Genomic DNA, 17,117 nt, shown 5'->3' on the forward strand with positions numbered 1-17,117 from the left:
TCAATGTATATATAACAATCAACTACAATTATATATCTTTATTATGAGAGAAAACTGTACAAGAACAATCTTGTCATTACAGATAATTCATCACTTATATAATTGTCACGTAATAACCTTAACCAAAAGCTTTAATATAAAATGATGATGATGAATATCAAATATCAATTATGAGAAATAATTTTTTTACAAAAAAATAAAACTAAGATTAAATTGAAATTCAACAAGATTGGGGATTAATTGTTCTTTTTCCTTTTGGGCTGGGCCTTGTGAGTAGAGTGGGCTTGATCATGGAGGGTGTAATGGGGTTCAAATAGAGCCCAATACTCTCAATGTAAGTTTTTTGCTTGAGGCCATGAAATTCAAGAAGGATCATTTCCTATTTGAAAATCAATCTCTCTGTCGACTATCATGGGCTTTACGCCGCCATATGGCCCATATGTATCTTTGTTAGTCACAAGTGTTATCGATCTCAAACCATTCGAGTATGAACAACTTTCACATATAGCAAACACAAAATTCATATTTGTAAGCTATAGCAAACTTTGCATAATTGCGCTCCATAGCAAACATAATTATGTATATTTCGCTATACATATACAAAGAAAGCAGTTGTATAATCTGCTTTGGTTACATATACAAAAAGATCAATTGTATAAAGTGAGAGAGAGGAGTGAGCGAGCGAGATCTGGGAGAGTGGCGAGTGAGATCTGGGAGAGTGGCGAGTGAGATCTGGGAGAGGGGAGAGAGGAGAACGAAAATATATGTATATATACAATTTTCACGTATTTTATACATTTGCGTTTTTGTATAAAGTGAGAGAGGGAAGTGAGAAAGCGAGATCTGGGAGAATGGCGAGCGAGATCTAGGAGAGGGGAGAGAGAGGAACGAAAATATATGTATATATACAATTTTCTCTCGCTTTATACAAATACAAACGCATTTTATACAGTTTGCGGTTTTGTATATAGTGAGAGAGCGAGTGAGAGAGCGAGATCTGGGAGAGTGGCGAGCGAGATCTGGGAGAGAGGGGAACGAAAATATATGTATATATACAATTTTCTCTCGCTTTATACAAACACAAACGCACTTTATACACTTGCGTTTGTATAAAAAACGAGAGAAGTGAGGGAGAGAACGAGAGTGGCGAGCGAGATTCACCAAGAGAGAGGTTAAATAGCAATAGTTTGCTATGGGGTACAATTAAATCAAACTATATTTATAACATTTAATTTGAATTAATAGTTTGCTATTATATACAATTTTCCCTTCGAGTAATAGTTACCTTTTATTCGATAAGAAATTCCGATGGATAATCCAAAACAACCTTCAACACAAATATAAATACAAATCAATTATAATGAAACCTGAAGTTTGAGCATTGGATCCAAAGTATATATATAAATACTTACAGTATTGAAGGTTGTAGTGTAGCTATAATTGTACTGAGCACCATGTCTATCAGACAAAGTAAATTGTCCATTTTGATCAACAAAGAGGAATTGAAGTGATAAAACAAAATTTGTTTGAGTACCACTTGTAACAAAAATCTTGGCAATTTCACCTTTACCTTTTTCATCCCAAACACTTCCTCCTGTTGTTTTTCCTCCTATTGGCCCTACTTTTATCAAATCCATATTCATTCTTTTTTCTTAATAAAATTTATTTTATGTCTATACTTTTTGTTATTATTATTATTTTATGTCTATATACTTAACATAAAGAAGACATGTAAAACAAAAGGTTAAAAGAGTTGGACTGAAAATTCATGTATCAGTGGTTCGAATCCACTTCTAAGCAGGCGAAAGGTCCAAACCGTAGCCGGGAGTGAGTCGGATTGAAAAATGAAAGTGAAAGAGTAAGCAAAAAAATGTGTTATATATGGAAGAGCTAAAAGTAAGGGGGAAAAAAGAAAGAGAGACCTTATTCAATAAAAAGTTTATTGTACTATACATATTAATTATTCAAAGTTCGTATACATATTAATAAATGTAATTCATTAATTTAACGACAATTGTTATTTCTAGTGAAATGTAGGTATACTTTTTTACCGTCCATATACATATATATTAGATTATATTTGGTTTAGGACAATTTTTTATCAAAATAACCGTACTTAAGCTATAAAGGAAAACGTTAGGTTTAGGACTCTTTAAACAATTAGTAAGTATTACTTAAGTTGATTTTCTAGAATTTACCGCTTACTAATTTAATCGAGGGAAGTTTAATTACGTGAGATATGTTAAATAGAGATCGAGTTAATCAGTGATTTAAAAAGTAATTTATTAGACAAACACTATAATTAAATCTATTACTAAATATTAATTTTCAGTACTTTACAAAACATTAAAAGCAAATAGTAGTCCAATTTTAGAAGATTATTTTCTTAATTAGGAGATTGTAATATAATTATGAGTCTTTTACCTTGCTAGGCAACACCTAAACTTGGGCTAAGTATATATTTAGTTTGACCTTTGATTATGGAGACAAAGACAACTAAAAAAATTACCAATAACATATATAATAAAATAATATCAATTCACAAAAAAAAGTGACTATAACATGAAATAAGATGATTTTTATTTTTTATTTTTTTTTGGATTTTGTCAAATTTGTAATCATAGAGGATGGGACTGGAGTATTACTTAAGATTTAGGATTCTTTCAACAATTAATGTAAGTTAATTTTCTAGAATTACCACGTAGGATTCTCTTTTCACATTTAGAATAAGAATAAAATGGTAACATTAATTGATTATATTATAATTTTCTATAATAACAGATATTTTGAAGCAATTATTTTCATAAATCATAACCATGAAACCTTAAAAGACATTAGGAAGTAGTATTAGTTATGCATAATATATTTGATTATTCAAAGTTTGTTTTTCCTATTGATATCAAAGCACTTTGAGTTCAGTTTCTACGTTAAACAAACTATTCATTATTTTAACGGCACATGTACTTAAAATATATTTTTTTAACGAAATGATTAGGTACGTAAAATTTGTTTTAAATTACATTTTTATTTCCTTTTAAACTAGTGCAAGAAAAAGGGTGATTTTTAAAAATTTTACTTTTATAAATTCAAATATTTCTTGTGTTATATATCATTTCATATATTAACAACCATTAAGCTAAAGATCTATTGAAAACTCTTAGGTCTGTGTGCACACCATTCTTCATAGATCCTACTTGTAAATCTAAACAAGTATTATTGTTATCATTGTTATCGAAGAAGACTATAAAAGGTAACTTCAATAACTCAAAAACTAAAGGACTCCACTTTGAATCTACGTACCATATTAATATATTATACTATTAGGTTTAGGACAACTTTACCAAAACAACCATACGTAGGCTACAAAGGAAAACATTAGGTTTTGGGAATCCTTCAAGCTACTTTTCGTGCACCTCAACTTCTAGAATTACTTAAGTTAATTTTCTAAAATATACCCTTACTAATTTAATTAACGGAGTTTAATTACGTGAGATGTTGAAGTAGTTATATAATTGTCACATAATTACAATTATAATTATATCGGGATTGTAATTTTGTAATATAATTATGAGTGTCTTTTACCTTTGCTAGGTAACACCTAAAATATATAATTACAAACGATCTCCTAAACATTGGGCTACAAGAAGTATCTATTTTGTTTGACTTTTGATTATGCAGACAAAAACAATTACCTACTAAAATATCATCAATGACTGTCACATAATAACATTAACCAAAGCAGTGCCAAATGATGTAATCTTATATAAAAATAATAATATCAATCCATAAATATAACATTAAAATTGTAACAAAACATAATAAAAGTATATATGTTGAATTCAATTAATATCTTGTTTTCTTTTTGGACTTTTGGACTTTGTCTGAAGAATTTGTTATCATAGAGGATGTGACAGGCTTCATATAGATTCCAATGCTCTCAATATGACTCTCACTTTTGGTGCCATGAAATCCACCAAAAGAACGATCATCTCCTAGATGAACATTGAACTCTTTGTATTGGAATTTCGGATTGATCTTATCGCTGTCATAGGGTCCATAAACATTTTTATTCGTCACAAATTTTATCGATCTCAACCCAGTACGATAAAACGTACCTTGTATTCCAGTAAGAAATTCAGATGGATAATCCAACACAACCTTTAATATATATACAAAAAACAATCATCAGACCAAAAGGTTTATAACAAATTAAAGCATACTATAAAATATATACATATATATAAAAACTTACTGTACTAAAGTTTGTATTCAAAGAATAGTTGTAGTCAGCACCATGTAATTGAGACAAAACAAATTGACCATCCTCAACGAACAAGAATTGAAGTGAACAAACAAAATAGGCGTCAACACCGCTATAAATAAAAATCTTGGCTATTTCACTTTTTCCCTTTTCATCCCAAACAATTCCTTCCTTCTTTACACCATATTTTATCATATCAATTTGGTTATTCATTATTGTTTCTTTGTTAATAATAATCCATCAAGTCTTTAATGTGTATATATATAGAGTGTGTGTTGGAACAATAATTTAAAGTTGGGTAGGAATTCTAAGTTGTTTAGGGTTTGTTATTTATATATTTATTTAATTCATGTCTAGTTATGATTTGTGTGTCCTGATTTATGAATACAATATTTTCTAAAAATAGATGTTTTTTAATGCACTCTCCTCCGTCCAACAATAGTTGTTCACTATATTAAAAGAAAAAATTATATGAAATAACAAACTATTAATTCAAATTAAATGCTATAGGCATAGTTTATTTTATTTGTAATTCGCAACAAACATCCCATTTTTTTGCCATCTGATTCGGTATACAATTAGCCATTTTCGGTATACAATTACCCATTCGGTATACAAATGTATAAAATGCGTTTGTGTTTGTATAAAGCGAGAGAAAAGTGTATATCAAATACAAATCCATATATTTTCGTCTTATACACTTATAATTATACAAATAGTGATCTTATTATACAAATTACAATGTATAAATGAATTTATACAAAACTGAATAATTTGTATAAAATTGGATGTATCTAGCGAATTATACAAATCAAACGCTCCAGCGCAATTATGCAAACTATAGCTATAACATACAAATATAATTTTTATGTTTGCTATATGTGAAAGTTGTTCTACTAAAAATAGTTGTCCAACAATACTTATCCAGTTTAGAAAATTAAGAGATAATTTACCTTTTGTGTCTATTTTACCCTTGCTATTAGCATCAACACATTTCTCAAAACATTAAATTTAATAAAGTCAAAGGATAAATTTGTAATATTACCCCTATTGTTTCTTATATAATGTTAAAGAAGTTATATAATTGTCACGTAATTACAATTATAATTATATAGGGATTGTAATATAATTATGAGTGTCTTTTACCTTTGCTAGGCAACACCTATATAATATAGGGAAAAATGACAAATATACCCCCGAACTATCTTAAATGGTCCCTGCCATCTAAAAACTAGAACATAACATATATGCCCTTCACTCTAACGGAAAACTAAATAGGAACACGTGGCACAATCTTATCCGTCGATCCGATATTTAATAAATGTCAGATTGGTGGATGAGATTATGACACGTGTATGTCCGTTAGTATAAATAATATATATGCTCTAGTTTTTAGACGACAGGGGCATCAATAATGTCCCAAAAATATGACGAAGAGTATTTACATACCATTTACGATAGTTCAGAGATATATTTGTCCTTTTTCCCTATAATATATAAGTACAAACAATCTCCTAAACATTGGGCTACAAGAATTGTATCTATTTAGTTTGACTTTTGACTATGCATACAAAAACAACTAAAATATCATCAATGACTGTCACATAATAACATTAACCAAAGCAGTACGTACCAACTGATGTAATCTTATATAAAAATAATAATATCAATCCATAAATATATATAACATCAAAATTGTAACAAAACATAATGAAAGTATATATGTTTGAATTCAATTAATATATTATTTTCTTTTTGGTCTTTTGGACTTTGTCAATACTGAAGAATTTGTTATCATGGAGGATGTGACAGGCTTCATATAGATTCCAATACTCTCAATATGCGTCTTTCTTTTGGTGCCATGAAATCCACCAAAAGAACGATCATCTCCGAGATGAACAATGAACTCTTCGAATTGGACTTTTGGATGGATCTTATCGCTTCCATAGGGTCCATAAACACCTTTGTTCGTCACAAATTTTATCGATCTCAACCCATTAGAATAATACGTACCTTGTATCCTAGTAAGAAATTCAGATGGATAATCCAACACAATCTTCAATATATATAACATAAACGATCATCAGAAAAAAGGTTTGTGACAAATTAAAGTATACATATGTATAAAATATATATATAAACTTACTGTACTAAAGTTTGTATTCCAAGAATAGTTGTAGTCAGCACCATGTAATCGAGACAAAACAAATTGGCCATCCACAACGAACAAGAATTGAAGTGAATTAACAAAATAGGACTCAGCACCGCTGTAAATAAAAATCTTTGCTATTTCACTTTTTCCCTTTTCATCCCAAACAGTCCCTTCCTTCTTTACACCATATTTTATCATATCAATTTGCTTATTCATTATTGTTTCTTTGTCAATAATAATCCATCAAGTCTTTAACGTGTATATATATATATATACTAGATACGTGAGTCCGTGCTATTACAGGCCCAATATATATTACTTATTTTGTTGTAATTTATGTAGAAATTTGCAGAGTTACTCAATTCTTTAATATATATTTTCTAAAAACATTAAGTGGTAAATGATTGTGACTTATAAAATTAACATAATTTTTAAATAATATAATACTTTCTTTGTCACAATTTATGTGGCACGGATGAAATTTGAAGAGTCTTATTATTGGCACTTTTAATTTTTAAAAGTCAATGACATATGTTCGTTTCTAGTAATAATATTAAAGATCTAGCATTAACATTAGAAATAAAAAGTGATTTACACATAAAAAGATGGAGAAATAAAATAATTAAACAGATTACTTATTAAGTAGTACCTATTTGGTATTTTTTTATAGTAAAAATTTACTTATGTAAATAAGGTTTTCTTAAATATTATTATTATTAATAATAATAATAATATATTTTTAACTATATAAAAGAAAATATTTTCGATGACATTTAAAAATTAAAATATTTGTATGTAAGATAGAAGATGGAATAACTAAAATATGAATACGAAATATATTTACGTAATATGAAATATTTCTTCTTAATTATGAAACATGCATTTTAATTAATGAGAAGACAACCAAAAAGCTATAAATGAGTAAATTGGTTGAACTAAAAATTCAGGAATAAAAAGTAATGTGGCCTAGGTTTGAACCTGCAACTAGAGATGTTAAATGGGCGGGTGGGTTGAAATTGGATATGTAATTTACAAAATTATCCCTACGTTTCGGGTAGACAGTTGAGCAGTTTTGGTAATTAACAAACTTGTCACTAATTTGCATATTCTCAAAGTGTTGTTTATTTTATGTAAAATAAGTTGAAGTATAATATAATATCTCTTTTAATTATATACATCAACATTGATCGAATGAACCTTGAATTTTACTATCTATTGAATCCAATGTCACAAACTCACAATTAAGTGATGTAATATTATAGTTAATTAGTCTATAGACGTTTATGGAGATATCTTTATACATAATATCTAGAGATAAGTGTCAAAAACACACCTAAATTATACGTGATATGTTTTTAACATTTATCTCTAATATCTATAACAATCAATAGATACAATGTTATATCTTTATTGTTAGTAGAAAAATGCATGAATTAGAGAAATATATAGTATTTAATTATGGAAATAAAAGAACAATCATCGATTCATCACTTACATAATTGTCAAGTAATAAACTTAACCAAATACCTTTAATATATATCGATCATATGAATATCAAATATCAATCATGAAAAAAAAAAAACTAAGATTAAATTGTAATTGAACAAAATTGAGGATTAATTGGTCTTCTTCCTTTTGGGCCTTGTGAGTGGAGTAGGCTTGATCATGGAGGGTGTAATGGGCTTCAAATAGAGCCCAATACTCTCAATGCGAGTTTTTTGCTTGAGACCGTGAAATCCACCAAAAGAACGATCATTTCCTATTTGAATATCAATCACTGCGTCGTCTGTCATGGGCCTTGTGCTGCCATATGGCCCATATGTATCTTTGTTAGTCACAAATGTTATCGATCTCAAACCATTCGAGTAATAGGTACCTTTTATTCCGATAAGAAATTCCGATGGATAATCCAAAACAACCTTCAACACAAATATAAATACAAATCAATTATAATGAAATCTGAAGTTTGAGCATTGGATCCAAAGTATATATATAAATACTTACAGTATTGAAGGTTGTAGTGTAGCTATAATTGTACTGAGCACCATGTCTATCAGACAAAATAAATTGTCCATTTTGATCAACAAAGAGGAATTGAAGTGATAAAAGAAAATATGTTTGAGTGCCACTTGTAACAAAAATCTTGGCAATTTCACCTTTACCTTTTTCATCCCAAACACTTCCATCGGTTGTTTTTCCTCCGATTGGCCCTACTTTGATCATATCCATATCCATTCTTAATAAAATTAATTTTAACATAAACAAGTTATATGTCGATATTTATAAAGAAAGACATGTAAAACAAAAGGTTAAAAAAGTTTTAGCATAAAAAAGGGGGAAAATTAAAGACCTTATTCAATACAAAAACTATATTAAAGAGGAAATATTTCATGTGTAAGATTCTCTTTCTTTTTTTCTTTTATATATAGATGGAAGAGCTAAAAATAAGGGAAAAAAAGAAGACCTAATTTAATTAGAATTTGAAGTACAAATTTAATTACTTCATTACGTCAAACAAATGTAATTCGTTATTTTAACTGCAATTGTTATTTTCTAGTGCAATATAAATATATATTGTATTCCATATACATATATATTAGACTATTTTGTTTAGGACAAAATAGTATAATACGTAATATGTTAAAAAGAGATTAACCAGTGATTTCAAAAACAATTAATTAGACAAACACTATAATTAAAACTATTAAATATTTTTTGGTACTTTGCAAAACAGTAAAAACAAATAATAATCTAATTTTAGAAGATTATTTTCTTAATTAAGAGATTGTAATATATATAATTATGAGAGTCTTTTACCTTTGCAGGGCAACACCTAAACTTGGGCTACAAGAAGTAAATATTTAGTTTGACTTTTGATTATGGAGACAAAAACAACTAAAATATCACCAATAAACATATATAATTATTTGCAAACAAATTTTAAAGTGATGGTTAATAAATTGCAATCACAAATAAAAACTATATATAAAAATATATATTTTATTGATAAATAGTGCGGGTACAATTCTGATCCTCCTTTGATTCTTTTCTCTCAAGATTTCTTCGTGATTCGATTGTCATACAATTTTGTTCCTCCCTTGATTCTTCTCTCTTAAGATTGTTTTATAGACTTATACCTTTGCTATACTTTGCATGCATATTTATGAAATTATTGTATGTAATAAACATATCATAATGACCAAATTAAACTTAGAATTAAAACTACAATTATCCCCAACATTAAAAACAAAACCAAGAGGATGTCAAATTATCAAATATTTGTTCTTCATCTTTCACCTTCACTTGAGAGGACTTTTTGTGTGTGTTGATCATGGATGATGTGATAGTGTTGAGATAAAGACCAATACTCTCAATGTAATTACCATGTTTGGTGCCGTGAAATCCACCAAAAGAACGGTCATCTCCTATTTGAAAGTTGAACTCTTTCAGTTTCAAATTAACAGCGGTCTTCATGCCATAGGGTCCATACGTACCTTTGTTTGTGCCAAATGTTATTGATCTCAAATACGTCCACTTATTCGGTGGTTCTAAATCATGAAAACCACTTATCCAAGTAAGAAACTCCGATTGATAATCCAACACAACCTTCATTAATATTACTATTAGTGTACGTTCCTACAAAAGGATAAATAGGAGATAGAATTGCACTACTTACTTACTGTAGCAAAGTTTGCGTCGTGTGCAGCATCACCATGTCTGTTTGATAAAACAAAGTTTCCATTCTTAACGAAGAGGAATTGAAGTGACTGAATTGCCTGTTTATCGTCGGAAACAAAAATCCCAAACACCTCCTTTTTTTTCTTTTCCTCCAGCAGCTCCAACCTTGATCAAATTCATCTTCACACTCATTAATTACTATTAAAATTAAGGTGTTTCAACTTCTAAGTAATTTAGCTCTTAGAAGGTTTCTAGAGCCCTTTTGTATTTGATCTTTTAATCTCAAAAATACGAATCTTCACTTCTTGTTTAACTAAAAAATAGGATATATATTTTGAGTATCTACTTACAAGGTGAAGGTGCCCATAATTTTTTTTTTTTTTTAATCAATGTGAATATTACTATTATCAAAAAAACCCACGTACAAATCTCACTAAATTAATACTCAGTTAATTAATAACCTCTTTAAGATAATATTCCTATATAAATATATGATCCCATTTATATTATAAATTAATAATTTTTTAAAACTATAAATATATCTAAAAAAATTTAGTGAAATATGATCCAACTCGTGGTTTTTAATTTGCGGCATGAATGAATTGTATATATAGATTAGAGTGAGACTAATTAAGGTGCATGTTTTCAACTTCCAAGTAACGTCTCTATACATTTTCTTGAACTACCCCTTCCAACTTCAACCATTGCTACATATTGTTTCAACTTCCAATTCAACCTTTTTTACTTTCTCTTTGGCACCATCACAACAAGTGTTTTCAAAAACGTTTTTAGGGCGCAAGTACACGGGTTTTTTCTTTTTTTTTTGGTTTTTGAACTTTTTTTATTTTAAATCATATTTTTTATTATTAGTGTAATGATATTAATTGCAATACTCTTTTTCTTCATTATTGTTTATTAATACATTTCTCAAATAAAAATCATAATATATTTTTTTCTATATATTATAGGTTATTTATTAAAGTTTATTTGTAAAATAATTGAAAGTTTTACTTTCGCTTATTTTCTTAGTAATAAAATTATAAAATTGAATATACATGAGACTACGTCCCGTAGATCATAAGACTTACGTCCTATGTCTCGAGGCTTAAGTCTCGCCCCATACGGCATAAAATGTCTCGTCTCACGCCCCCACCTTTTAAAACACTGATCACAATGTTCAACGTCAAGTTTGAACCTTTATTTCTCAATTAATTGTAGAGAATATTAGAGAATGGTTGAATATTTAGGCTGCTACACATCATAAAGAAGCTAGCAAATACTAACTAGTTTTATCCCATAGGATAACAAACACTCTTTTTAATCCACCAAACCTCCGCACATAATATTACTACATTGCTGTCAATAACAATTGTATACTCAGTGTAATCTCACAAATAAAGTCTAAGAAAAGGTAAGATGTACACAAAGACTAATTATATTGCGGTCCTTCCATTAAATTTTGTGTCCACCATAACGTCTTTGCCTTTGCTGAAACGAACGTAAAGCTGCTACAAAATCATCTTCATCCAATTGAGGAAACAATTTATCCACAAAGTAGAATTCACTATAAGCCAATTGCCACAACATGTAGTTGCTAATTCTCAACTCTCCACTTGTTCTGATGAGTAAATCAGGATTAGGATATTCCAAAATCTTATTAGTCTCTAATTCTTCATCAATTAACTTGTCATTAATATCCTCTAATTGAATAACTCCATCTTTAACTTTACTAGCAATCTTTTTAGTTGCTTGTGTTATGTCATATCTTCCAGCATAGTTAAGTGCTGCCACAAAATGAAGCCCTGTGTTGTCCTTTGTGCTTTCCTCAGCTAATCTTAACATTTATTTCAAAGAATTTGGAAGGTTAGACCTGTCTCCAATAAAGGACATTTTCATCCCATACCTAAAAATATATTGAAATTAGTACAAGAGACTATCTCTAAAAAAAATAAAAATGGAAAGGGAACCAAGTGAATAATAATGGATCAAAGTGTGTGAGTTTTGAACTTGCCACAGAGTTCATAGATCGTATTAATTACTGGGTTCATAATCAAATATTTATATATATTTAATGAATTTCCTAATCAAAATGCAGCAAAAAGTGAATATTGGATGGTTTGAACCTGTACTCAATACTGTAGCTCAGACACTGAAAAGTCCCATATAAAAGAAGATTTTATTTGTATTAGTGTCGATCTTTTCAATTAAAAACATGTCGGGTTTCATTCACAAGCCAGTTCTTGTGAAGTTGGATGCAATAGGATTGGAAATTTAACATGTTCTATAACAGTTTGAACATTATTTATAAGTTGTAACAGTTGCCTTGTTGAACAGAGTTATCCCGTATGTAGTCCCATGAAATTAATTAGTTAAGGTGCATGCACGCTTATCCGGACATAACGATTTTAAAAAGAAGTAATTAAAGAGTTTTCAGTTAAATAATATTACCTCATGAATTCCTCGGTAAGCCTTTCAAAGTAGCTCGTCATCAAGAAAGTTACTTCAGCCTGCCCAAATATATATATAGAAAATGTATGAGAGAATCTGAATTTTTAGACTGCACTTGACCATTGACATAAAAGGGCTTTAAGGTAACATTTTAATTTATTTATATTGCCAGTGCAACATAACTTTAAAATATATATAATGGTCACAACTCACATGGCTAACTAATCTTAAAAAATAAAAAAAAATAAAATAACAGAAAACAGGGTGGAGCTATTCATTTTAGCACCATTTTTTTTTACCAATCTGCACTAGAGCATGTTATTTGCTTGGAGGGAGTTTATTCCAGTTGAACTCCGCTTTCTAACGAGGTTAACACGTGACCTAGAAAATGGAAATAGCGAGACCTGAGGTCTCATGGAACGAGAAGTTCACAAAAATCAGGACATGTGGTGAGAGCGTGGGAGATGTGAGCTGGTTTAATGTCAATGCATCGGGAAGCATATTAACAGGGCAGGCCAGAGGGTCAAGCCACTACAGCCAGGGCTTTAGGCCTCAAAACTTTTGGGGGATCAATTTATTTTCATCCTCTATTCCCTAGTATTGAATTTCCCGATTAATTCTATTTTGAGACACGCAAGACTGATAAAAGAGGAAAGTGCTCCATAGTAAAGATTTTTTTTCATTCGGAAGCTCGAATCCAAAAAAAATATTGAGCAGAAAATAAAGCCTCCTGTTAAAGTTACTGATCTTATTGAGATGCCCCTGAGCATATAACGACATATAAAGTATTAAAACATCTAAAACTCGGACTTACCTTGGGCCTTGACCAATTCTCAGTAGAAAAAGCATAAGCAGAAAGAACTTTGACTCCGAGCACTTTTTTTCCAGCTTCATGACCTTTTTCCGGTGACAAACCCCTCTCCTTAGCCCATCTCCGGTTACCGTCCGGTATAATAGCTACGTGTTTCGGCATCAGCTCAGGCTGCAACCCTTCTCTCAATAGTTCCTCTTTCGATACTCCGATTGGAAGCTTACAAAATTGGCGTAAGGGCATCATCAGATTTTTATGTAAAATCGGAGAGTTGAAGTCTCCCGCGACTCCTCCCCCTCCTCCTTGGAGGCAGCGGAGCTGCAGTGGCAGAGTGAAAGTTTTGGATCTGAGATATTTGGATAGAAAGGAGCACATGGTGGTGCAATGTGTTTTGGGAAGGATTCAAATATTGCAAGCTGTGTGTACATGATATAGAACCACATGCTCATATTTTTTAAATATTTTAGTACAGTTTTTGAGATTCACTCCCTTTTATGCATATTATAATAACAGTCTTAATTGTTTAAGACAACTTGCATGTATACTACTAGTAAATAATCTTTTCTCTCTATATATTTCTTTTGTCTGAATTTATGTATTATATACTTTCTCTTTGTGGAATCATATTGATAATTGACGATACATTATACATCCTACTAAAAAACTAAATCCTTATTTACCAATCACATTATCTAATGATTATATATCATAGCTGACAGCACTGATTTTGAGAAGAATTTGGTTAGACGCTTCTCTCTCAATATGTTCTTAAAAAGAAACCGATGAGAAATTCTTTCCCACAACTAACAAAGAGATCTTAGTGGAAATGCCACATATTAATTGATTTGTGAAGTACATTAATTAAATACCTAACTGCATACAAGAAGTAAATTGAGTTAGTGTAGTTCTCTTGTAGACTCTAGAAAGAAAAAACCTCTAATTAATGCATAAAACCAAATGTGGACCAATCAACAAACTTTAGAAGCAAAAAAAAGAAATCCATTAGTGCACAATTAATAAGTACACACTCTGTTTCAATTTGTTTGTCTGATCTTGAGTTGATACAAGTTTTAAAAAAATAAAGAATTTTCTTGAATCCTGTGATTTTAAACTAAAGATAGGTTGAAAAGTTTCTCTAGAGTTGCCGTTTGGCCATTTTCACAAATGCTAGTTAGGTTGGCCAACTTAGATCTGGTCCCATATTAATGGGTACACTACTCAGCTCTTTCACAAAACATAACTGGCTTTCAATCTTCTATACCACAATGTTATATAACGTATATGTTTTTCTATTTAACTCCCCACATTATCACATTATACTTTGCTCTCATACATACCTCTAAGTAAAATGGAGCCGTGGAAGGACCTGAGCGGGAAAGTAGTGTTGGTGACAGGGGCATCCTCGGGAATCGGGCTAGAGTTCTGTCTCGACTTGGCCAAAGCTGGTTGCACCATAATTGCTGCTGCTCGTCGTATTGACAGGCTAGAATCTCTCTGCAACGACATTAATTCAGAGGGTATTTGGCGAGCATTCGCCCTCGAGCTTGATGTCATGTCCAATGGTGCTACCATTAAGGGAGCTGTACAAAGAGCTTGGGATGCCTTTGGACGTATCAATGTCTTGATTAACAATGCTGGCATAAGAGGTAATTTTCATACATTTAAAAGATATTTAAGTAAAGAAAAGTACGGTCTCTAAAAAAAAGGTAAAAATTTAAATGAAATGTCACACACTTTAACATGGTACGTAAAACAAAAGTCCTCAATTTGAATTTCTAAAAAGTATCACGTATCAGTATCATCATCATACATATATATATGTATAGGTAGTGTTAGCTCTCCACTAGAATTGGCAGAGGAGGAATGGGAACATACCTTTTTAAGACGAATCTCAGAGGGGCATGGTTGCTGTCCAAATATGTTTGTAGACTCATGCGCGATGCCAAACAGGGCGGAGGATTTGTTATTAATATCTCTTCAGTTTCTGGTCTGAATCGAGTACTAGTACCCGGGGGTCTTACTTATGCTTCTTCAAAGATGGCTCTTGACATGCTCACTAGGGTACGTACTAGCTACTGTCTTAAAACCTGCAAGGGTGCATCTACCATTGATGTAATATCGAAATGTCCATTTATTTTCTTCTCTGTAATTCAAATAATGGCAGATGATGGCACTTGAATTGGGAGTATACAATATCAGAGTGAACTCAATAGCACCAGGAGTTTTCAAATCTCATATAACAGAGAGCCTTATGCAAAAGGAAGGGTTCAATAATGTCATTTTGCGAACCGTTCCTCTGAGATATCTTGGAATGACAGATCCGGCTTTAACATCACTCGTTAAGTATTTGATCCATACTTCTTCAGAATATGTATCTGGTAATATTTTCATTGTTGACAGCGGAGGTACCTTAACAGGTGTCCCGATTTTCTCATCACTCTAGAACAAAGGCATTCATGATTTAAGTTTGACAGGTTCGACCAAAGCCGAGTTAAGGTTTTCTAGAATAGCGACCTCAATTTAAGATACAATAATAGTAGACTAAATACTTCAGTAGGATTATTCAGTGTACACCTTAACGTTTTTGTAATTCTAATTACTTTCCTATGCTTGGCTACTAAGATACAATAATAGTAGACCAAATACTACAAATTATGTATTATTTTTTTGGCCAAACGTGTAATGTTTGTTGTATAAGCTGAACTTTTTGATATGATTCTCTTTAGAGTTTAGACTGTCAAAGAAATCGGACAGTTGACGATTACACCAATACATACACACTATTAATTAGAAGAGTTTCACCTATCCTATGCATGCGCTGCTCTCACAATAAAAAATTGCAACAGAATCATAAATAAATATTGTAATCTGCATCTTCATCTACGTAGCTACCCTGAAATGGATATTAACATCAAAAGGTAGAGGGAATAAATTCAAACGCATACAAGAAGTAAATTCAGTGAAATTCTCTTAGACTCTAGCATGAAAATTCTTCCAATTAATGCGTATATAGACAAATCTACAAAGAGGAAGAAAATGGGTAACTTCACTAATTTGCATTACAGATGACACCATATATTAATAACAGTAATAATAATAGTTGGGCTAACTCTAGAACCACTGGACCTTCATCTATTAAGTTATAGACATGTTCTTTTATATACCTTTTATTTTCTCACAATCTCATCAAAATACTCCAAAAAACAGCTATAATCAATCATAAAATAAAAGGGGTCAATCAATTAGAATAAAATTATCACAAGATTATTACTTCTGATGCATCTTTGAGACGATAACTAGTAGTAGTAATTATTACTCCATGAAATTCATTTCTTACTAGCCACAAAATGTAATGCTTTTCAATATACATTAACTACAACCGAGTCGAGTCGGTCCTCTTTTAATTGAGTATGTATTTATAAGATAAAAAATTAAAAAGGATTAAAATATAGAGTATAAATTATCACTTATTGGTTGTTTGAGTTTTCTAACAATTGTGACTTTTGTGTTAGTAGTATGGAAGTTTTGTGATTTTTCAGTTAAAAAATATAGTTATGTGACTTTAGTGAAAAAAAAGTCACAGTTATATGAGCATTTATGAAATTTACTCATTTTCATTTTGCTACTAAACATAAAAGGCTAAAAGTCTTAACTAGAGTTGGCCATTTGGCCATTTTCACAAATGCTAGATAGATTGCCAACTTACAACTTAGATTTGGTGCCAACATTAGCCAGCAATAATATTGGTACACTACCACAATGTCATA

At 30.6% G+C, this 17,117-nt stretch overlaps 2 protein-coding genes and 1 pseudogene across 2 annotated transcripts; 1 reads left to right on the forward strand and 2 right to left on the reverse strand.

The window, feature by feature from the left end:
- Positions 1-3,843: 3,843 nt before the first annotated feature.
- Positions 3,844-6,629, reverse strand: LOC125828427 (uncharacterized). Its single transcript, XM_049507723.1, has 3 exons — positions 6,408-6,629; positions 6,042-6,317; positions 3,844-4,158 (listed from the first exon to the last, which is right to left on the reverse strand). Exons 1-3 carry the CDS (start codon positions 6,627-6,629, stop codon positions 3,844-3,846), a joined length of 813 nt encoding a protein of 270 aa, XP_049363680.1.
- Positions 6,630-8,029: 1,400 nt separating this feature from the next.
- Positions 8,030-8,648, reverse strand: LOC125828428 (inactive protein RESTRICTED TEV MOVEMENT 1-like). Its single transcript, XM_049507724.1, has 2 exons — positions 8,418-8,648; positions 8,030-8,332 (listed from the first exon to the last, which is right to left on the reverse strand). The coding sequence occupies exons 1-2, from the start codon at positions 8,646-8,648 to the stop codon at positions 8,030-8,032; spliced, it is 534 nt and encodes a 177-aa protein (XP_049363681.1).
- A 6,050-nt stretch (positions 8,649-14,698) lies between these two features.
- Positions 14,699-15,816, forward strand: LOC125828512 (uncharacterized; annotated as a pseudogene).
- Positions 15,817-17,117: the final 1,301 nt, after the last annotated feature.

Source organism: Solanum verrucosum, unplaced genomic scaffold, assembly GCF_900185275.1.
Source record: "Solanum verrucosum unplaced genomic scaffold, falcon-dt-bn FXZP01000273.1, whole genome shotgun sequence".
NCBI classification, from domain to species: Eukaryota; Viridiplantae; Streptophyta; class Magnoliopsida; order Solanales; family Solanaceae; genus Solanum; species Solanum verrucosum.